The following is a 25,094-nucleotide window of genomic DNA, read 5'->3' on the forward strand; positions in this document are numbered from 1 at the left end:
AACTGGCACCTGTCCTAGGTGCTTTGCTGCCAGAAGGCAGACCCCAAATGTTGTGTCTGCTATACGTGTAAATGGATGCCCACTGATTTGTTGCTGTTGGTGATATTGATAATGATGATATTAACAGCAACGAACACTCAGTGTTACTAAGCCACATACCTTCCTGAGCGCTCTACACATATAAATAAGTTTAATCAATTTAGGTAATTATTTTTCATAGGTATTTATCATTAACATTATATCATTATTTTATAGATGAAGTCTCATTACAAAAAGGCAGAGAAAGGGTAACATAAGTGCTAAAAACTCCACTATACAACCTTCAACTACTGAAGAAGGGCCAGACCCTAGTGTGCTAAGAAGCTGATATTGGCATCATCATTATCATCATGAGTGCCAAGAGGACAAGAACTGTTTCACTTAGACCTAACCTACATTCTTAGAGAGCAGTACAATGTCTAGCACTGGCAGGTCCTCAAATATGTGTTGATTACTCCATGAACAATAGCTAACACTAACTGATGCTTGCTAAGTGTCAGACACTGTACTAAGTACAAAGAACATGCATATGATTTAATCCTAATAAATACTGACATGAAGTAAATATACTTATTTTGTCCATTTTACAGCTGAGAACCAAAAGCAACCCAAGACTTAGATAAAATAGCTTGATCACACAGCTGATAAGTGGCAGACCTATCTCATGTCAAAGCTCATGCTCTTAACTACCAGCTCTGCTGTGTCTCCAGGTGGCATTTCTGGCATGGTAAGAGATGCCACAGGCTATTCCTTCACCTGCCATCCTCAAGCTCTGAGGCAGTATCATCGATCCCACATTTCAACAGGGAATTATCATGCAAACTGATAGTAAATGCATGTATTGTTCAGATTTTCGCTTTTCTGTTTTTTTCTCTCTTCCTAATATGTTTCATTCAACAGAGTTCAATCTTTTATTTTATTTACTTTTTTGTAGATACTACATGTCCTAGACTCTATCAGTAAGGGACTTTTATTTATAGTTAAGACTTCCAGCTTGGCTGAGCATATTTAATGAAGCCATTAATGATTTTGCTTCATGAGAGGTCTTAAATTGAATATTTCTAATAACTTTTGGCTTATTTGACTGCTACTACATGTCCATGCCCAGGGGGATATAAAATTGCTGCCAGTTTCTCTGTTTACCTCAACATCTTCATTAATGATTAATATTTTGCCACTGTAAAATGTATTTAAATACTTAAATTGATATTCAGAAGGAGTTTTCCATTTACTGTTTATTATTTTCTGGACACACTTCTCCCTATTCTTTTGCCAAATTTTCATCACTGGAGTCACTGCTTTTTAATCTAGCTGTTAGCTCTCTTCTTGCTAAATCTTTCTACCACTTTGGGTTCATTTCATGGCCATGGTTATGAGAGAGCATAGAGGAAACAGGAAATCCATTCTTTGCTATCAGTCAGCATGATTGTAAATGCATTGGCAAGTCAGTTTCTTAGAAAGAAACAATAAAATAAGAGGTCACTACAGGACTCAGTAACTATATGAAAACTGACATTTACTCAACTCTCTTTTGATCTTAATTGAATACTTGTTACTTTTGCAAGAAAAGAGGCAGTACTAGGTTTAATATCTGTCTAGAACTGTGAATTATTTCAATGTTGGCTGTTCTTCTGTTTATTCTGGGGAAAAAATATGAGAGTCTTGAGAAATGAAATATTGTGCCTCGCTGCTCTGAGAGGCCAAGCTTTGAAACTAACTTCTGTGCACTATCCATCTTGGTGGGGCCTTACGACATTTTTAATTAGGGAGGATATTTTAGGGCTGGTCCTGAGCTTTGCTAGAATGTTTTGACTAAGTGGCAAGATTGTGCTCATTGAGCTCTATTATCAACATCAACAAATACTGGGAGCTCCTATTGTGTATTTGTGTCCTTTGACCCTAGAATAAGCCAAAACCATAGACAGCTTTTCAGTCTTAGTGATGAGACCTCTTGAGCCCATAAGGCCTTCTGAAGACTACTGAGCAGTCTCTCCATGTGCTCTAATCACAGGTACTGGCCTTTGGTTTGCATTTTTTGCTGTCAGAGATTCAAGCTACATCCCTGTGATTAACTCTTCACCCCAGGTCTCCTCCTTGCTCTACTTTTTGTGAACTCTCACCAGTCCCAGAATATGTCTCTCTTGAATTACACAGGACCTTTTCTCCACTGTCTACCCCCATACACAGCTGTAACAGTGGCACTGTGAACAAATCAACAAAATGCTTGCATTTGAAGAGGATGCACTCTCTGAAAAAAGAGAATTGCTAAAGTTGGTAAACTGTGCCATAGAGATAGGGATAAATTTAGCCTCCCTAAAACCAAGATCAACTGAGAATACGTCAAACAAACATTTTTTTACTCATTCAGGGAGGGTTTTTAAATGTCTTTATGCCTCTTGCTGCAGATGAACATATGGACTAGCCATTTTATTCTTTCTTTCAAATTCTGCCAATGTGAATAGAATCAGTAACACATGGTAAAGCATAGGACCTATGTAAAATTTCATATTAGTTGAATAAAATTTCAGGCTTAGCTCTAACCCTTTCAGCATATATATCTGCCTCTCAAACCATGTGTATAGCTAGAATTACATATTTTTAGAGTTGAAAAGGACTTTAGGGCCATCTGTTCTACTCTTTCATTGTACAGAGGTATAAACAGAATCCCAGAGAGGCAAGCTGACTTGTCCAACAGCTGACTAACAATAAAACTAGTAAATAGTACAAAGAGTAAAAAAGTTGTTTAATAGTAAAACTATCTGGTTAAAGGACCAGATAATACTCACATAGCTATATGGAGGTATATGTACATAGACTCATTTAAATACTTGCATACATATGCATATATTAATCCACATCAAGGCAAACACTTCCATAATCTCCGTCAAAGCTATGTTTCCTGTTTGATTTCTTCCTAATTACTGACATGATCAATACTGGGCTGCCTGTCTGCTATTAATAGGTGTGTGTATGTTCTTGGTTTGGATTCCCCCAAAAGCACAGCCTGAGAGAAGAACTTGGAAAGTTAGTTTATTTGGGAGATGATCCCAGGAAAGAGGGTTGAAGAAGGAAAAGGCAGAACGACTGCGGGCAACTGGTATTTGGTCTTGCTGGGAACCTCTAGGGAACTGTGTAGAATGTGCCTAAGAATTGTCCTTCCAAATGACAAGAGGCTGAGGCATATATCTACTGAGTCTCATGCCCTATCGGTTGAGGACTGCACCCAAGGAGGAAGTTAACTCCTCATAGCTCCCCTTGCTTGTGAATTTAGAAAAAGATCTGAGGCAGAAAAATACAGAGCAAGACAGTCCACCTAGCTGTAGCTCAAGTCAGAAATGGGTGAGGGAGTGTTGTACAAAGAGCATCTGATATAGAGTTCAAGGCACAAACCAATTTTAATACTTTACGTATTTAAATCTAATTTTAAAAACTTTTGTATGGATTAACCTCAGAGGTGGCTAGTTCACTGCTTTAACATAAAGGTGACTACAGCATGCCTTGGGTCCATAGCACAGCTTGAAACTGGAAACCTGCTCTCTGTAACTCATGTCTGGCCAGGATGCAGCATTTATTCATTTGACATATATTTACTTATCAAATGGCACTATGTACACTAGGCACTTTCCAGATGCTGGGGATAGAGCAGTGAACTAAAAACAGAAGTATCTGCTTTAATCAAGCTTCAATCTAGTGGGAAAAGACATTTAGTACAATGACAAATAAAAAATAAAGCTACTCATATTGATAAGAGCTCTGGAGAAAAATGTTGGTGAAAGAGAATATTGCTATTTTAATTTATTTACTGTGGTCAGGACAAGCGTCAACTAGTAGCATTTGAGCACAGATACAAAGAAGGTTAGAGGGCAAGTGATGGGAATATCTAGGGCAAGAGCATTCTCCACAAAAGGAAGAGTTAGTACAAAGACCCTAAGATCTAACGTACTCGGCATTGTGTCTAATATCAAAGAAAAACCAAATGGTTGAAAGAAACTTTGCAAACTGGTGCTCTAGGAATTGCATTTAACCTGAAGAGCATTTTGGTTTCTTTTATACAGTTCTTTTATTTTTAAATTAATTTGAATTAGTTGGCAATGATAAAGAATTAGGAGACTTATACATAAAAATCTCAAAAAACTGGGAGGCCTGGCATGTAAGAATAGAGCTGAGCACTGGTTGTTACTTTAGTGGAACATGTTTTCTCCAGTTTTCCACACTCATCAGCTTTCACTATTGTTTGTAGGAGTCACTATTTCTTTAAGAATATTTTACTCATTTGTTAGCTTCCTGGATCTTTTAGGCCATAGGGTTTTGTGATTCCTGGTTTAAATTAATTAAGAGGGAGAATAATAAAGCCAATTTTGTAAAGACTGAATTTCAGACTACTAGCATCAGTAGTCTTATTTCGAAAATTATTGTCAGAGACTGAATCTAGCATTTGGGAAAAGAGAACATTTCCATTGTACTATAAATTACTAATCAATGCCCTCAAATAATTAGCAGACCTTTCAAGGTGCATCTCTTACAGGAGTAGCCTGCTTATTCATTTTGATCTCTATCTTGTTTAAGGAAAAAAGATCAGGAAGAGGCATATTTGAGATTCACTAATTATGGTAAACATAATAGACATAAATATCTTCCTTGCCAAAAACTCACCAAAAAAATCAACAGCTAAGGAAGTAAAGAAAAGGAAAAGAATGAACAGTTAAAGCAGTTAAAGAAATCTGTTCAAAATTCAGAATGACTAGTGCTATGTAAATTAATGAAATCAAGACAAATAGCAAGAAAACAAAAACATTAATTAAAGCTTGACTTTACCTACACTGAAGGAGGCATATAGTAAAGAATATTAATGCCATGTAAAACAGTTCACATACATACACACAAAACCTCACAGAAACAATCAACATACTGATTCTCTACAAAAAGCTAAGTGAATAAAAAAGATACAGGTACATATCTTAGATGAGAATTCCGAGCTTTTTAAAACACAGTTGAGGAGACTGATGGCTTCCTGGATTTTCAACCCTTTAACTTCTTGATATGTACTCACCACCAGGGGTTAAATAAACACATTGCTGTAGCCTGATACTGAGAAATTGATTCACTGCCTTATGCTCTAAAGCATATGTCTATCCCAGAGTCATGAGAAGTTAGGGCCAGATTGTCTCAGTTGAGGCCTTTTAGGAGGGTCAAGGTGCATGAACAGACTGCAGACAAGAAACTGAGGGGCCAGCCCTGTGGCTTAGTGGTTAAGTTCAGCACGTTCTGCAGCCCATGAGTTTGAATCCTGGGTGCAGATATCTACACCACTCATCAGCCATGCTGTGGTGGCAACCCACATACAAAATAGAGGAAGACTGGCACAGACGTTAGCTCAAGGCTAATCTTCCTCAAGCAAAAAAAAAAATTAAAAAGAGGAGGATTGGCAATGGATGTTAGCTCAGGGAGAATCTTCCTTAGCAAAAAAAAAAAGAAAAGAAAAGAAAAGAAAAGAAACTTATATACTACAGAGCCTGAGACATACTGCTGGGGAGGAAGCTTTAGGTTCTGACCAGATGAGTGAGAGAAGTAATATCTCTAAAAGAGATGGCTGGACAGATGCCAAAAAGTCCATGATTAGGGAATGATGAGGATGTTGTAAACTCAACTAAGGCAAGAATTAGAAGATTTGCAAGTGAAAGAGAGTTTATATTTAGAAAAACATAGAATGAAAATCAAAATTTCAAGAATAAATTTGCAACCATGAATTGACCAAATCAGCAAGATAGCTAAAAGACTGTATAGTATGGTGGTCAAAAGTATGGATTCTGGAGTTAGTCTACTTGAGTTTGAATCTTATTAGCTCTACCACTTACTGGCATGGTGATCTTGGATGAGGCTCTTAACTTCTTGTTGCTTCAGTAATAATATTAATAATAATAGTGATAAGAATAAAAGAAATAGTAAATACTTCCTAATGGTCATGAGAGAATGAAATGAGATAAAGTACCCCAACTGCTTAGCATATCACCTGTCATGGAGTAAGTGATTCATACACGTTAGTACTACCATCACTACCTTTAATTGTATAACAATTGCAAATAATCTACCATAACATGCTGTCAGTCTACACAGCTATAGAACTCAGCTAACAGAGTTCTAAGAGGGCAGTAACTATCTGTCTTACTAAGAATTGTATTCCTAGATACTAGATACTCAGTAACATTATTTGAATGAACACATGAATCAAAGTAATGGTGATCCAAAAGTCATTTTTGTTTCATGTTGTAAAAATGCAAATATATTCCAGATGTCCCTCTTAGCACACTCTGAATAATCAAGTAGGTCAACTAGACTCATTTCAAAAAGACTTGGAAAGATGCCCACCATCCCAACCTGGAAAAAACTCTCAGTGCATGCTGGACTTATGCTGCCTCAACACTTGAATGATATCTGTCAACCGGTAGGCTCACATCTTCCAGAAAACCAAGAAAACAATAAATAGCCTGTTTGAACTTTTTAAAGCTCTTGTCCAGTGGTTGATCATGAGTATATGGTAAAAATCTCCTATCATTTTGCTTTCTGGCTCCTGCTAAGCCATAGGTATATTGAAATGAAAAAGAAAGCAAGTCAGTATCAAAAGACGCTGTGATATCAACAAAGACATTGAAAGAGCTACCCAGATAAACTTCCATCCACTGACATCAAAGTAGGCAATACTCCAGACTGTATTATCAGTTTTATTGCCCAGTATCTCTGTGCAATGGAGCACTGGGATGAGCAAAAATAACAACTTTCAAACTAAATAAAGGCTCAAGCGATTCTAAAAGGACCAGATAGACAGGTAAAACATCAATGTCTAGCTTTGGATACAACATCATGAAAAGAGCTACTAAAAGATCATCAGGAAAGTGTATTCAGCAGTGTCAGCAAATGTTAGTCATAGTAGTGTGCACTCTGACAATTTCATCATTGCCATCTAAAGTGAAAGCCCACTTTTGAATTAGTGTGAAATACACGAGCATTTTTAAATCAAAAAGTTTGAAAATGACACTCTACCTGCAAGGCACAACATGAATGATTGCAGTACCAGCAGTTCCCATGGCAACTTCATCTTCAGTTTCTGAGGTCAAAGGAGTTTCAAGTCCAATAACAAGTGAATAGATTCGCTGCTTCTTTTAAGTTTTGTTCAACCTTTAATCTGTGGGAAAGAAGAGACATTACAATGAGATTTGGGAATACTTCTTGTAGTCTCTGCAAATTTATCCTTACTTTAATACAAATAAAATTCACTTGTGGAAAAGTACTATTGAAGAAAACAGAAACACGTTAAATTATGAATATGAAGCAAACAAGCCTTCTTTCCTTTTCTTCCAAATAATACTTGGGCAGAGACTGGAGCTGGCGTGTCCCTGTGGCTACTGAATGAAGACAAAAACAGCTGATTTGGCATGAATCACCCTGAAGGTAGAGGAATGGACTATTTTTCACATGGTCCTTCTCAGTCCCTTAGTCTCCAGTCTCTGTTCTTATTAATTTTCCAATTAATAATATACCCCAAAAAAGCGAATATAAAAGAACTGCCACTGAAAAAGATAGAGTTAACATTGATGGACCTTAAGTAGAAATTCTCACGTTTTAGAATGAAGTTATATATGAGAAAATTATAACTACTCCATCAATTCAAACATTTTTTCCTATGCTCTATGCTTCATTACTTAAACGTAATAGAAATGTGCAGCTCTAGTGCCTACCGAGAGAAATTCTACCAACTATGAGTAGCTGTCTATTACGTTCTCTTGGACAAATCCAGAGCATGATTAAGAACAGTAATTCTTCCGTTAGCCAGGAATCTTAAAACAGGAGAACTCTGTGGTAAACAGAGGCTGCTTGTTCTGTGTACCAAAAACTACAAAAATTATGCTAGTGTCTGGCAAGCAAAAGGTGCTCCATATATGCATAAATACATGGCAGGATGGCAGAATGGATGGGAGAAGGGATGTGTACAGCTACAAAGTAGGTAAAGGAATGAGTGAAGCAGGCAGGCAGACACAGGCACTCTGGAGGCCACAGACATGCCCTGTCTGAAGGGGCAGCTGCTCCTCAGCTCAAGCTGATGGCTCACATGTGGGGCACAGACCTAGGGTTGCAGGAGCACCTACAACTTTTCAAAGAAAAATTGAAAATATTATCATATGTTGAAGATCTCCCAAGTTTTAAATGTTGGAAACCAATTCAAAATGTATATATTTTTAAACACTGTGTAAACCAAACAAAGCCAAATTTCCCTCATGTGTCGAAGGTTTTCAGCATGACCTTAGGAAAATTGTGCTTGCTCTCATCCACCCGTCCCTTCTCCCTTCCATCCTGCCAGCCAGCCATGTATTTATGCATATATGGAGCACCTTTTGCCTACCAGACAGTAGGTGAGGGCCTGGACCCACTAAAATGAAGATACCAGCTCTAGCCTCAAGGATCTCCTACTCTAGTGGGGACATTTACCTGCAATTTCATAAAACTTCAATACAGTAAGCCATTATGAAGGAAGGAGGAAACTTTCTGGCCTGGGAAACTTCATAAAAGAGATGAGCTCCCACTGGGGTTTGAAAGACGAGGGGGATGTTTCCTATTCACCAGTTTATCACGTAAGTGAGAAATCTAGGGAACTGGGAGACTCGCATCCTGTTTACAACTCTGGCTATAACTAGTTGTGTGGTCCTGGGTATCCATGCCACCCTACCTCCCTCTTAAGGTTGTTACAAGGGAAACCTCCTGGTTAAGTAAATGAGACGTCTTTGAAAACTACACACCATACAAATGCCAGATATTATCATTATTGTAGCCCCAGTATTTTTAAGCTGATAATAACCTGGGGCTTCTCATCTTACTCTCGTTTATAAGGAAAACACTGTGAGCAAATGCAGCCTCGCATGAAAACAAGGACCAAACACAAGCTGGCTAATCAAGGGCTCTTAGCGTTAATTTATACTGCGTGGTCAATGAGAAGCCTTTATGTTTACCAGGAAGCTCATAGAAAGTGAAGAACCATCATTAGAGAACTCACCTTTCTTTTGTGCCCTTAAATAGCTCAGTTTCTGATAAAGCTAGATTAGTTATGTTGTGAAGACAAAAGGGACCCTTAACTTCTGATCTGCTGATGTGGCTGGAAGCAGGCAACATCTCTAATTGGATATGTTCAGATACTCTTATGACATGCATGGTGATTAGGACATTTTGGATAAACAGGATGTGCTGATCAATGAAAACTATTAATGTCTTAAGCAAATGATCAGGGTATTAATAATTAATTTTGCAAAGAAAATGTCATCTTGGACCTGGGGATTGCTCTACAATGTTAAGCAGTTTCTTGAAGCAATTAAAATTAGCTTAGGAAATGTATCCAATTACATGATAAAGATTTAATTCATGATATGATGCTATTTACAGTGCGTGTTCTATTAAGAGCTGTAAATTTTTAAAGATAAAGGAATTCAAGAACTCTATTGGTATTTATTTACATTCAGGTAGGTAAGGTTCACCTTCACTAATCAGAAATAACGGGGTCATCGACAGTAATTTGTGTAGCGGATAGTAGTAACCAGAGCACCAGGTTGTCTGAAGGGAGCTAAAAATTCATGAATCTCATGTGGGACTGTGGTGCAGGATACCATGTTTCATAATCTCAGTTTTTCTGCCAGAGCCAGAAAGAAAGCTGCAGGATGAGCCAAGAGTTATGGTGGTAATAGATATCCTCTGCAGCTCAGAGCTCTCTCTGGTTTATCCTAAGGTGGCAATAGCAAAAGGTACTCAGCACTAACTTTGAGACCTTACCCAAGAATTAGACTCGTAAATCCTGGGAAGGAAGCCACACCATGAAACAGGACTTGGTTGCTTTATCTAGCTGAGCTGAAAGGAGATGAGTAACTGAGAATTCTACAAGATATTTTCACACGCTGCCCCACAGAGCAAAATTCTTCTAGACTCCAACCCGTCAAACAATTCTGATATTACTAGTCATACTGAAGACCTCGGTATAAAGTGCTTAAGACAAAAGCATGATTCAGTTCTCCCTTAAGAGTCCTGGTTTTCAAGAATCTGCAGGCGGGTCTGATCACATAATTATCTGTTTTAACACTCTGCTAAATTAAAAATATGCTGGTATCCAAATAGTCCTAATCCTGCTCAACAAATAAGCAGGCATGCTAATTGTGGAGCAGGGGCAGTGCAAGGTGTTGGGTGTGCAAAGGTGACAGAGGTAGGAGCCCTGTCCTCAAGGAGCTCATTGTTTACTTGATGAGAGAGATGACTAAACCAGTCATAATTCAGCACAATGCATGTCTGAATTCTATTATGTACAAGGTGCTAAGGACACAAAAGAACATCATCTATCTGAGCCAGGAGGTGGGGTGGGGCAGGGGCTTCAAGAAAGCTCTATAAAAGGGCTAATAGTTTGAACTGAGACTTAAAGGATAGAAAAGATGGAAGAAGGAAATTCTAAGTTAAGTGACAAGGACAAGAAGCAGGTATAAAACTCAGAATTTAGAGAGTGTTGAAGTTACCGCAATGCAAGATACTGAAAGGTACAAAATCAATTGAATCAGACCTGTGCTCTCATTCTTGGACCTACCATTCTCCAGCTCTGTGGCTCATCTATAAAATAATGGCAATAATACCTATCTTCCAGGCTTATTCTAAGGATTAGTGAGAACATATGGAAGGCACTGAGCACAGGTCCTTGACACTGAGTAGCTATCCTTGTTAAAGATAGCACAGTACAGTCTTAGTCTAATCCCTGATCCCTAAACAGCTTTGAATGTATATTAAAGAGTTTGAACTTGAATCTGAAGGCTAGGAGGAGGGTGAGAATGACTTTAAACAGGGGTAGGACCCGAACAAATCTGATTTCCCTGTATGGGATTCTGCTTTAAATGCAATCCCCAGAAGAACAGAATATCTCTCTCACTTTGCTTTTCTCCTCTGGTCAACAAGTTAACTACATCTATAATTACTAAGTATACTTCCAATATGTAACACATTTTTCAAGGCCTCATGGCAGCAAGACAGAGCAGGAAAATGTTAGACTTTGAAATCAGCACATTGAGTTCTGTCTTCCTGGTTTTGCCACAAATTATCTGACTTTTGGAAAGCCTCTAAAGCTTTGTAAACATATTTGATTGTCTATATTTTGGGGATCATGCCATAAGCCCCATCTTCCTCACAAGTGTGCTGTAAAGGTTAATTGACATATGTTTTAAAAGCAAATATCAATTATTATTATTGTTTAGACTCAGATTCAAATCCCCCTTCCCAAATAGATTTTAAACTTTGTGAAGGTAGGGCATCATTGCTTTATTCATTGATATGTAAGAGTCACATGGAATAGTAAATAACATCATAGGCAGTCAACAACTAGTTGGTATGGAAATGAAAGAATAAATTTAACTAACATCTTCTGTGGATCTACTATGTGCTTTTACATTCCCTTCTTATTTAACCTCATAACAACCCTGGAGGCATCACTATCCTCTATAAAATTATAGCCTTGGAAATTAGACTATGAGAGACTATGGAAGGTGTCCAAGGTCCAACATCCAGAAATCAATAGAGATAGTATTCAAATCTATGTCTTCATACTTCAAGGACTATTTCTTTTCTACCACAGGACAGAAATATAAATAAAGCAATGTATCTGTTTTGATTTTTTTTTGGTGAGGAAGATTCACCCTGAGCTAACATCCATTGTCAATCTTCCTCTTTTTTTTGAGGAAGATTAGCCCTGAGCTAACATCCGTGTGAATCTTCCTCTACTTTGTATGTGGGACGCCTCCACAGTATGGCTGATGAGTGGAATAGGTCTGCACTCAGGATCAGAACCCATGAACCCAGGCCACCAAAGCGGAGCGCACAGAACTTTAACCACTCAGCCATAGGGCCAGCCCCCAGCAATGTGTCTTTTAAAGCATGTCATAAAGTCCTGATAGTGACTCTTCTCTCTCTGATTCTGCTTTTCATGATGTCCTTCTGCAAAAATGAAGCCAGATGCCAGTAAGTAAAAGTGCAGAATCCATGTAATATTCATAACACAAAGTATAACACAAGTTTCAGAGCTGAGACTTTGTCAGAAGGCTACATTTCACTAGTGTTAATTCAGACGTCTTCCTGAGACAGTACAACTGTGAACACGTTCTTATCCCTCTAAGTGTAAGAACAACATGAATGTTTGTTTTCTTGCTAATTATTATTTAGAATGCAGCCATTCTTAAGGCAAGAATTTTAAAAAACATCATCCATGGTTCCCAGTTGTATAGACGAGCGTTTTCTAACTCTACAATTAACTAATGAGGGGTGCAGTCAATCACAATCGCAGAGAAGCAGTGAAAGGAACTGAAAGCAAGAGAGAAATTCAGCTTCCTTAGAAAGCAATCTGCCAATCATTTCAAGGGAAAATGGCATACGGTCAAATCTTAATGTTCAATCAGTCAACAGATATTTATCGAGTGCCCATCATTCAAATGATAATATGCAGAATGCAAAGAGTTATGGTTCAAGATCTCTGCCCACAATGGCACTACAACTCAGCTGGGGAGAAAAGATTACTGACTATACAAGTTAGTTTATACGTCAAGTGAGTAATACAAATAATCTATACTTCCTATGGTTATGGTAGCTGGCCTACAGATTCCTTTTAGATGACGAAAATTCACATCACCTCAGTCAAATTAGCTTACTAGATTTTCTCCTTATATCAGCTTTTTACAGTATCTACTAGAAGAGACACACGTCCATTTCTATTTCCCTGATGTCATCCCTCCTTCAGTAGAGACTACAATAAGTAGTCTGCTAGGAATGGTGAGAAATGTGTGTTGCTTGGTTCATCTCATTGTATTGCTTGTCCCAGCATTTGAAAGTATGAAGGGAAGCGTGCAAAGAAGAGAAAATACAAAGGTCCTAGATAACACACTTGGAAAACCGTACCTATTAACCAAGAGGTAGACATATAAAAGTTGGAATCCCTTGTTTAGATGGTATTCACCTACCTAGTGGCTGATTTGGACTCTCTTTCCTTCACAAGATCACATTAGAGAGGACTTTGAGGACTTATAGAGGGTCAGCTAAGGTAGACAATTTCCCCCATTTTTAAAGGCTTTCTAGGCAAAATAGTGTTTGCCACTTGTGGTAATTCTAACCAGAAATTTAATGATTACAGTGGGTGGATATCCTCTGGCATAAAAGCCAGCTACCAATATCTCATCATTTTAGTTACTGAAGGATATCTTTTATACATTCTGATAGCCAATAGAGTTCTACACACTAATTTTGGATAAACCTCTTACTAAAGTTTCTTAAAGTATATACCCACTATCAATTTCTCAACACACTTTCTCCTTGTAAATTCTTATTCTACTTTGATGTTGAACTTTTACACTTTGCTAATGAGGAGATCATCTTTAAAAAAATTGAAGTAATCTAAATAATCACAGTGTGGTATTTCAAAAGATCACGGGATCAAGGTTCAGAACAACTGGGTTCCTGGCTCAGTGCTGTTATTTACTTGCTGGGCAATTTTCTTCACCAATGAAAGGAGGGGCTGGACCAGATTGTTTCTAAGAATCCTTGAATGCCTGAATTGCATCATTATATCAGAGAAAAGTGGTATATTCAGAAGATATTTAATAAGTCAAATGGATGGCAGTCACCATGCCTTTGTCATCACCAGAGCCATCTGAGGCATCTCACAGTGTCTCAGATGACATCATCTTCCCATCCATCAAAGTTATTTGAGATGCATTGCTTTTAAATTCTATGTATGGTGCTGTTACTGGAAATTTTAATACCAAGCTACAAATACATATTCACTACTCATAGTCTCCAGTAAGTAATCACATACTGTACTACTTTTTAAAGTTTTATTTAATTTTTAATTTTATTAAAGTAATATATAAACATAGCTTAAATACTTATTCCTACTCCCCTGAGGGAACTGCTTCCCAGGGAAAACAGTTGTTTTTCTGGTATGTATCTCAATATTCATAAAAAAAAAAATTCTCTGGGGCCGGCCTGGTGACGCAGGGGTTAAGTTTGCACGTTCCACTTCAGTGGCCAGAGGTTCCCTGGTTCAGATACTGGGTGCGGATCTATGCACCTTAGCAAGCCATGCTGTAGCAGGTGTCCCACGTAGAAAGGAGAAGAAGATGGGCACGGATGTTAGCTCAGGGCTAATCTTCCTCAAACAAAAGAAAATGCTTATACTACTATTTTTTGACTTTTGGGTCTTACATTTATTAGTTTCTTTTATGGATGATGATAATTCAGCTCTCTTATATAATCACTTCCAATGATAGACACACGTAGACAAACACACATGTATATCTGGTTCCACTGTTGTCCAAATTTAGTTATATCACTTAATTTGTTAATAATTTTTCAAATGAACCCCAGAATATACTGCTTATATTTCCTTTTTGTAGTACTGGGGTTTTTTAAGAGATAATAATTTCCTCTTTATTTGCTTAGGTTTCTAAGTATATATCACAAATTCACCCCACACATTCTACCATATCTAATGCTTTCAATATGTTCCAACACACTTGTAGTCCATCAGTTTTAATAAATGTTCATTTAGGACATGTAGATACTGAACAGCTTTAGAGTTAGACTGAAAAACAAATGAATGTGGTTTGTCTTCTAGTATCTTTTAGTTTAAAACAGAAAAGCAATGCATTCAGAGCTAAATTATACATATTATGCACATTATATAATTATTCATAAATATATGAAGCTTACATGTTTGTGAGAGCTTCCGGTACAACATATGTAGTTAATAAGGAACATACAAGGATATGTGATTAAACTCCTAAACAATGTTGGAGGCAATGTAATGGTAGAATATAATACAAGGTACCTGAGGAAATGACAAATAATAGAGATCATTTACAGAGTATTTACTGTACAGTAGTCTCTGATTAAGTACTAACCCATATAACCTTTAAAACAATACTTTAAGCTGGACAACAATATTATTTTCATTATAAGGGTTAAGTACATTGTTCTTAGAGCTGATAAGTAATGGAAACAGAACATGAACTATGAATGTTTCCCCCCCAAGTTTATTGAAGTATATTTTACATACACTGATATGCATTCTTTTCAGTGTAAAGTTTGATGAGACTTTAAAAATTTATGCAGTCATATAACCACCACCACCATCAAGATGTAGAATATTTCCATCATCCCTGAAATGAACCTGAGAGTTTGACTTCAGAGTATACATATTTAACTACTCTTGAAATTCTCTCAAATAGTTACAAATGCAGTATTATTAGAATAACAAGCAATTGTATTATGTACAAAATACACGGTGTTTTCCTCTTATTTAGACTGCTTCTCAGATACTTCATCCTTCCTTTAGAATGCCATTCCCTTATTAGTACACTCTCACTACAATAAAAACAAGAACAAAAGTAGGTCATAGCTGAAGACAGGAAAATACATGGCACCTCCACCTTCCTTGCCAATCCTAGAGAAAACAATGCTAATTGAGGATGGCACTCTTTCCTGCTTAGCCTAAGGGCAGTTCCAGAATCTTCTCAACATAGCATTTCAAGTAGACATGACAAAATCAATATGGTTTGCAAGTAAAATAAAAATCTCATTGCCTTCCCTATGGTAGTTGAACAAACTGTCTTTAGAATTACACAAGCCAGGTTCAAATCCCAGCTCTACTATTTAGCTGTTGACCTTGGGCAAGTCACTTAACCTCTGTTAGCTTCACTTTTCTCTTTGGTGAAGTGACAGTGATGATACAGGGTTGTCGAAAGGAGAATAAGAGAAAATCTTTAATTGGATTCTGCTAGAACAAGTTGAGCATGGCTTTGAGTGGGTAAACTTTTTGGGAAAAGACGGGCAGGCAATGGAAGCATCAGGCTTTAGGAGACACAAGGATGCAGGAAGCACATTGTGCCAAAGGGGAAAAACCCATGACCCATTGGATGCCCTCCTGAGCGTCAGAGGAGCACGATGGAGGCAATTTGGGGAAACGACACTGCCCGGAGACTCCAGTCTTAGTCTTGCTTTCTGGGTATTGGAAGTAAATTATGCAAACTTCCTCAAGGCTCCTACCACCAGAGCAAGAAGGAAGGGTTTCTTAGCAATCATCTCACGTCTGTTTCCCTTCTGCCCACTGGTGTGCTGCAGAGTGCCAATTCTGCTAAATTCCCAAATAAATCACCGTTAATGAAGCATGTTGCACATACAGACAGCAACAGGCATTTTTTAATCACTTAAACTAAAGAAGAGCTAAAGGTAAGCACAAAACACTCTAATACCTAATATATTAGGTGTCAGATTTAAAGTGGCAAGAACCATACGACTTTCAGAGCTTTTACCTGGATGCACTTAGTGGGGAAGTAAAGCTTACTAGTATATTCATCAATATGCACAGCTTGCCGATTGCTTGGACAACCAAATCAGATATATGGTAGCCAACAAGAGAGTCTGTATCTACTGAATCAGAAGCAGAAATAAGATTGCAAACATAAATGCACAAATTATGATAGGCTATAAAAATACAGGGGCTGAAATCTTTTACACTCTGTCCTTCACTCACAAATTATTAACTGAATTTCTAGCACCGACATACTATGTAATACAGCAATAAACAAGACAGACACAGTCTGTCCTCATGGAGCTTATTGTGTTCTACTGAGGGAGTAAATAACATAGGACTCTATGGAGGCTGGAACAGTAGACAAGCAGGAAAGTGCACCAGTATGAACCAAGAGTATATATGGTCTTTGGAAACAGACCTAAGTTCAAATTCTGGTTTTTTTAAAATCCAATACCTGAATTGTTTTGGAAAAGTTATTTATGACCCTTCATTTTTTGTGTGTGGAAGATTAGCCCTGAGCTAACAAACATCCACCACCAATCCTCCTCTTTTTGCTTGGGAAGATTGGCACTGAGCTAACATCCGTGCCCACCTTCCTCTGTTTTATATGTGGGACGCCTGTCATAGCATGGCTTGATAAGCAGTGTGTAGGTCTGTGCCCAGGGTCCAAACTGGTGAGCCCTGGGTTGCCGAAGAAGAGCACGCAAACTTAACCACTGCACCACCAGGCCATCCCCCAATGACCCTTCAATTTTTAATCTATAAAATGGAGACACTGCCACCTACTGCAGAAGTTTATAGAGAAGTATTTGAGCTTTAGCACCATAAAACAATCTTAATATGAGCTTAGTCTTACGTAGGGGAAACTTAGAAGTCTCTCTTATAATAAGTGGAGTCTGTGATATGAAACTATCCTCTTCTTTAGTGAAATGATAATATAGGATCTGCATTCATAGCCTGCCATCTCATATGATGGTAAACAAATTGTGCATTCCTGATCCTGTGCTATTATTTATAGAAATAAATTACTATACTGGAACATTCATCTAAAAAATACTTGTTGAACACCTGTGGTTATGTCAGGCATTGTGCGTCATGGTAACCTCAATAAGGTCCTGTCTTTATACAGCTTGTATTCTAGTGCATTTTCCAGTTTGTTTGCCCATGAACCCATTTTCTTGAAGAACAGGCTAATTTCCTGTGAAGCACACCTCTTACAATTGTCCTTTATTCTAGGACTGCATGCAGATGATAGGATGTTCCCATATCATTTGACAAACTCTTTTGAATTCTTATTTGGTATGGAATAGTTTTCTAGAAGTTCCCTGCATATTAAACAGAACTATTTAAACATGTGTTCACTTCCATTTTCCTGTCATTTGCATCCAAATCTGTATCTCAGGCATAAAAGATGGCAAAGTGATAAAATAACAAACATTTTTTTTTGAGTTTTTACTATGCGTCAGTTACTACCCAAAGACTTCACTTAGATTATCTAATCCTTACAATAACTTGAGGAGGTAGGTAATGGTTTTTCCCATTTGTCAACGACAAAAGTGAAGCTTGCAGAGGTATGTGAGCCACCTATTTCTTCAGTATTCCTTGCCCTGCTTCCTTCTAGACCTGTAAGTGGCCAATTTCCTCTCAGCATATTGTGTCAGGACAGCTAGCACTGACATTCATAAAGAAAAACAAAGTAGAAAGTTGGTAAACCTCTTTGCAAAGGCTGCCCTTATCTGTGTTGGTGGGAATACTTCATCATCAGATACAAACTAATGAGACTGAATTATAGCATATTGATCCAGATTCGTTAGCATGCCAAGGGACTTTTTTCACCCTTATATGAACAGCAGAAATTCTGAATATGACAGTTTAAAAAAGTTTTTTATTGCCCTCATCAATGTGTGGGTACCAATATAGTTAGTTAGCCCAAATAGGTAGAAAGTGATAAATGTGTTCTTTATTTAATTAGGCTGACTTAGGCCAAACTGGGCAAATGCTAGCTGGTTCTAAGAGAACCAGATTTCAGGCCTGGACTATCACACATATAACAGATGTCGCTGCAGTTCTGGGTGTGAAATGAGCACAAGCTGCCAATCTACTTTTAACCATTCTATTTATGTTCTTATTTAAAATGCAGTAGAGTGATTATTTCCAGTTATAAAGTGGCTTTTACCCAAGAATTTCCAAAGGACAGTGTATTAATTCTTACTATACTTGTTGAGATGAGAATTAGGTTCCAGTATAATATTTTTTAGGCAAAGAGACTGAGGCATAAAAGAGTATAGTGAGTATACAATATTTAGTAAATTAAGAAGAAATATATGTGTCCTTGTCTAAAGCTAATGCTGGGGGAAAATAGTAATTTTACAGTAGAGGGACTTAGCTGGCTCCCTATTAATCAAGAGATCACGGCTAACATCACCAGTGATAAGTCATATTGGCCTCATGAGCCCCCCGGTATGGTGCACTGAGTGGGACACAACATTCTTCTATGGTCTTCTTGCCAACAATGCCTAATCTCAGTGTGATCATGAGAAAACATTAGACAGCTGAGTAAGATGCTATAACATAGCAAACCAGTAGTCTTCAAAAGTGTCAAGATCACCAAAGGCAAGGGAAGACTAAGGAATTGCCACGGATTGAAGGACAGTAAGGAGAAATGAATACTGTAAAAAATGTGAGATTCTGGATTAAATCATGGAATAGAAACAGGACATTAGAAGAAAAACTGGTAAACTTCGAATAAGGTCTGCTGTTTAGCTAACTGTATGGTACCAATGTCAATTTCCCGTGGTTATGCAAGATCTTAACATTAGGAGAAACAGAGTGAAGGGCATACAGGAACTCTGTACAGCTTTTTGCAACTTTTCTATGAGTCTATAATTATTTTAAAATAAAGCGAATGCCGCATCAGTCATTTCTTAGGCTGAGAATCAGACTTTTTTTAATCTTCGTTTTTACAACACTGGGGCTATCCTCCTTGAAAGAAACACACATACATCATATTATACCAGTGTAGATTTATATTTATGGTTTGCTGCATCATTTCCAGAAGAATTTCAAAGATCATGAAAGTTTACTCATGGAAGACAAGATGGTTGGAGGAAAAAAGATGTTAAAAAAAAAGTCTGGATGGCTGGGCTGCAATCCATACTGTTAATGTTGTTACTTTGTTGCAATTTATTTAAAATTAGACTGCTGAATAGTCAAATTAAGGTATGAAATGAACCAAGCTTACCATGCTTTTCTTAATGAAGAAAAAAATAGGGCCAAAATTCTGTACTTCTTGTACGCTAAAAATACAGTATTCAGGATTTTCCTATATTTCTCATTTACTATCACTGTGAACTCTTTGCAATAAAACGTAAGATCTATGTAAAGACAGGAGAAAAATATGAAAATGGGAATAGCTGTAATACTATACAGATATTTTTTTCATGACATAAAACTTCCTCCTTAAATTAGCATTCTGGGTATGCTGTTGGTAAAAGAAAATATACTAATTCTAGCTACCTATGAAAACTAAAAAATAGTTACCTACAAAAATATTTTTGAGAATAAAAATCTAATTGATGATAACTTAAATTTTGAGACTGAGGCTATTTCAGAGACATGGCAAGGAAGAAAAGAAAGATCTAAATTGCTGAAGTTACTTCAGGAAAATTCAATTCCATGATTTCTGTTCAAGTACACGCCTACACACAGTTCAAGTTTTTATTTTATTGCCTTCCAGCCAATCACTTACTACATCTCAGCTGCAAGTTTCTGGACAGTATTGTCAAGTGTAGAAAAAACCCTGATAAAATATGTCCTCCTGTGCCTACGTTTACATAACTGTAAATAAATGTAATCTCTTCTCTAACTTTTCTGAGCACCACATTTCAGGCTCAGACTGTATCTTGGGTTGCCTTATGAAAATTCTGCTAGAGGAAAACAAAGAAACTCTGCAGGAAACAGTAATCTTGATGGATGGAAAAAAAATAAGCAGCATAAATACAATGAAATAACTTCCAATTGTCGAGTTGAGTGAAAGGAAGACAAAGTTTTACTAACCAGAAGTAAATAGTTCTGTTTGTATCTTAATTGTGTTCTTAGCTCATAGTAAGCCCTCAAGTGGGGCTGGTGGCAATGGTATGTAATCCGACTGTAATGATAGACTTATGTCACTTCTAAGCTCTGGCATCAATTCCTCCCAAGAGATTCTACTTTCTCCTGAATTCACACAAATCAAGAATGAGTCTGGTAGCCATGATGAGCATTGTCAGAGAAACAAGGAAAAGAATTAGAGAAAAAATGTATCGTTTCTTTTTTATTAATATTAATCTGGACTCTAAAGAAACCCTTCTCTGATCCAAATCCCCAAACTTTAGTTATGGCATTCTCCCATTCCTCTTTAACACCTGCTCCTCCAGCACAACCACAACAGCTACCAATTAAAAACTCCACATACCCACATACCCTTCAGTTTGGACATTAGAAGTTGCATTTCTAAGCAATTTTAAACAGCTAGAATAAAATATATAAATGTTATATTAATCATATATATAATATATACTACATATATACAAAAATGTGAAAAAATATATAAAATATACCAGGGACCAGTTGTCAATACAGAATGATTTGTTCTATAGGAGAAAAGGATTAAAAAAAAAAACTTCACATCTTTTTAAGTGCTTCTCTGTGCTAAACTGGACAAAGTGGACATATTTCATATAATGTTATTTAGTGAACACAACATCATGTTACATTCTAATTAAGGATAACTTCCAGAAATACCTCAAACGTGGAAATAAACAGTGCAGGTGCACAAGGACAGGTAGGGTGTGTAATTATATGTGTACATATTTATATGCCCACAATTCTCTTGTCTTAAAACAGACCTAAGACAAGGCTCTCCTAGGTTAACTGCTGTTGCTCAGGAAAAGGCCCAGGTTTGCCTTCACAGTTAATCATTTCCTTCAGGAGTAACAATCAGGTTTGCCTCTTGGTGCCAACTGTTGTCTAACTACAAATATGTAATAAAGTCTCCTTTGAATTTTCTAAAAACACATTGTATTATTCATTCTTTACAATTTTTCCAATACTCCCAAATTAAAAAACAGTTTAATGTTTCCAATAGCAAGCAGATGGTTCCAGGGGAAAAATATTATCTGGCTCTTTGTTTCTTAACATAACATAAGAGGCTTGGCAGCATACTACCTGTCTGAAGGAAGAATCTGGAGTAATGAGTCACCAATGGCAGATTCCCTGGCAAAACTACATAATATCTTAAGAAGAGTCCCATATCTGAGCAGCTGGGCTCCCTCTAGTCCATTCTCCACATTCTAGCCACAGCTGTATTACCAGAGTGCAAATATGATCAAGCCGCTCCCTACAACTTTCCACCTGTCTTCAATACCTTTACAGAGCCAGGAAAGACTTGCTTAATTCAACTCCCACCCATCTCTGGAACATGAATCTACATTAGAGTCATATTTTGTGTTAGCTTGACACATCTGGCAATCTTGCCCTCTTATCTTTGCACCTGATTCTTTCCCTTTCCTTCCCCTCTGCGTCTAGATTGAAATTTGCACTTACATGAACTTCCTCTCGAAACTTTCTCTGACCTCCTAACAATGGTTTGGTGCTTTTCATATGTGTTTTGATAGCATTCAGAATTTCTCTAACTAGAGTAGGCATCACATAGTATTGTAACCTTCATCTTTATTCTCCTTTGTTATTAAAAACACCCTGAAGGAAGAAGCAAAGTCTATCTCATTCATCAATGTGCCTAGAAAATATGCACACAATAAATATACATTGAATCAATTTAAACTATAATGAACTTAACTACTGAGGGAAAAGCAGAGTAAGTCCAACAGTGCAACTTGTCAGCAGAAAGTAATGTGATAAGAACCTAAAAAAGAATAATCAGAAAATTACTCATAACTAGCTAAGAAGGTTAGGACTTTCTTTGACTACCTTTGTGGACAAGAGTTTATGAATTGGCTTGGGGATTTAAAAAGGTTTCAATAAAGATATGCATATGAAATCTATATAGATAGTCAAGTTATCAGTTTGGACACTTGCTTCTAAATCACAGATTCTCAAATATGTTTAAGAGTCAATAAGATAAAAAGAATTTCTAGGTCACATCTACTTGGTGGAACTGGGTTAACCAAGTAGACAGATCACTTTATTGTAAGACTTCTCATAGCCTTCAATAAGATGACATGGAATTTGTCTAAGAGAAGAATTATTCTGTGTGGTATTTCCCAGATTTACTTGACCAGAAGTTCCTTTTCATCCATGAACATCTCACGGGACAAAAGTCCCTCAGAACTCACTTTGGGACATGTCTGTCATCTACAGCAAGGATTGGCAATCCATGGCCTAAGGGCTACATCCAGACTGCCACCTGTTTTTGTAAATAAACGTTTATTGGAAGACAGTCACGTCAGCTCATTATGATACTGTCTATGACTACCTTTGTCATAACAATGGCAGAGGTAAATAGTTGCAAAAAAGATCATATGGCCTGGACAGTCAAGCATATTTATTGTCTAGCCATTTACAGGAAAAAGTTTGCTGATATCCGATTTACAGTAGTATTTTGTTTTTTTTTTTCTTGGTGAGGAAGACTGTCTTTGAGCTAACATTTGTGCCAATCTCCCTCTATTTTGTATGTAGGACACTGCCACAGCACGGCTTGATGAGCAGTGCATAGGTCCACACCTGGGATCCAAACTGCGAACCCCGGGCCACAGAAGCAGAGTGCACCACCTTAACCACTATGCCACAGGGCCAGCCCTGTTTTGTTCTTTTCTTAAACTTCAATATTAAAGTCTTTTCTGGGTATGATTAAGGCCTACCAAAATCAGCTGAACCCACTGCTGATATCTTATACAAAATTGTTGTACAAACGCAGGATGAAATGATCCATGAAACTGAAGAAAAAATCACATTATCTCTACACTGAGCTGACCACCAGTATTTTCTAAATAGTAATGTGAATTAAGCAATATGTGTTTGCATTTTTCTGCTTTAAATTCTAATTAGAAATTATTTAACACATATTTTTAAACTAGCAAATCAAAGCTTACTAATATAGACACATTTACCACAAAGATGCCCGAAACTAATACCTTAAAATATGTTATGGATAGATAATTTATTGAAACTAACATACTAGAAATTTTATGAAGACAATTGAACTCATTTGATAATTTGAAAAAATCATACTGGTATACTAAAGTACCTAAAGTACTTCATTATAAAGATCAATTTTCATCACACAGGACCAGAGCTGAACAAAGTTTGTGATATAGACTTAATCTAAATAAAATGTCAATTCACATACAGTACAGGTGATTTGATTCTTTATTCAAGTTTTGTAGTTAAAGAAAATACATAGCTTTAATTCCTAGTAGAAATAAGATTTTTTGTTTCTTAAATTGTTAATCCATACAATTAAGCTAAGTCAGATATCGGCGTGGTTCAGGACACATTCGACATTATTTCGTAAACTGCTAGAATCAACCTGTTTGGTCATTAGTTTAATAGAAAATAGAGAAATGGAAAGAAATAATTCAGCTAATGGTAACTTCTGGTGATACACATTTGCAGAAATAAGAGTTTTCTCTATTTCTATAATTCAGCAGAATTAGCCTGAAATTCTCTTTCTCACATGCTTCTCTCTCCTCATTATTTCTAGCTTTCATCTCCTAAAAACATTTGACAGATATTGCTACTGGTTTTTGGCTCTGGTCTCTTTCCCTCTGTGTGCTAATAACCATCACATTTGACATCTGATCTCCTGGGAGAAACTATTAAATGCCTTTAGGCTCATTTTAGAAACCAAAGTTGATATGTTTATTTGTTTTTTTCTTGAAGTAAGAACACTTAACATAATTTTTTCTTTCCTGAGGAAGATTTGCCCTGAGCTAACATCTGTTGCCAATCTTCCTCTTTTTGCTTGAGGAAGATTCACCTGTAGCACACCCTTGACAATCTTCCTCTACCTTGTATGTGGGTCACCGCCATGGCATGGAGGCTGAGGAGTGGTGGAGGTCCACACCTGGGAACCGAACCTGGGCCACTGAAGTGGAGCATGCTGAACTTAACCACTAGGCCACAGGACTGGCCCAAAAATATAGGGGTTTTGATAGTTATTTCAAGGCACCCTTTGACTAGAGTTTCAAAATAACTTCAGTTTCTATGTTCTTGTTCTTCTTGGGATGAATGGCCAAACTGATCATACATAACTTAAGTGAATTCAACTAAATGTGCTCTGAAAAAGAAGAAAAATAAGCCAACAAAACATACAGATAGAGAGAGAATATTTTAAACAGCATATGCCCCAGAATGAGTGTTAGTTGGGATAAACAAATCCAATTCACTATTCCCATGGGATATTTCAGTTCTCAATTCTCTCTCAGAATGTGAGCATTCCCTCAGGGTGAATATGATTCGTCTGTTGAAAGATACAAAAGTTTTATGAAGTATGGTTCCTAAACATAAATAGACTACTTCATCTGGTGTTCAACCAGTAACTTGGTCATCTACCTCAAATCTAGAAAAAAAACTCTGTGTATAGAATCACTGTCAGATGACACATTGGTTTCCAATTGGGTATCATCATTTTCCATGCTGAAGTGTGCATCCCTGGGAGGTCAAATGATTCTAAACTACATGTGTTGAGTGA

The 25,094-nt window shown here is 37.2% G+C and overlaps 1 protein-coding gene across 8 annotated transcripts in view; it reads right to left on the bottom strand.

The window, feature by feature from the left end:
* CNTN4 (contactin 4) overlaps window positions 1-25,094 on the bottom strand; it is an 878,916-nt gene that overhangs the window by 430,806 nt on the left and 423,016 nt on the right. For all 8 annotated transcript variants that reach the window (XM_070492801.1, XM_044754900.2, XM_044754901.2 and 5 more), the window contains one exon: window positions 7,078-7,219. In XM_070492801.1, coding sequence (XP_070348902.1) covers window positions 7,078-7,132 — 55 coding nt within the window. In that variant the 5' untranslated portion in view covers window positions 7,133-7,219. The remainder of the gene's footprint in view (window positions 1-7,077; window positions 7,220-25,094) is intronic.

The sequence above is a fragment of the Equus asinus genome, chromosome 21 (assembly GCF_041296235.1).
Source record: "Equus asinus isolate D_3611 breed Donkey chromosome 21, EquAss-T2T_v2, whole genome shotgun sequence".
Lineage (NCBI taxonomy): Eukaryota > Metazoa > Chordata > Mammalia > Perissodactyla > Equidae > Equus > Equus asinus.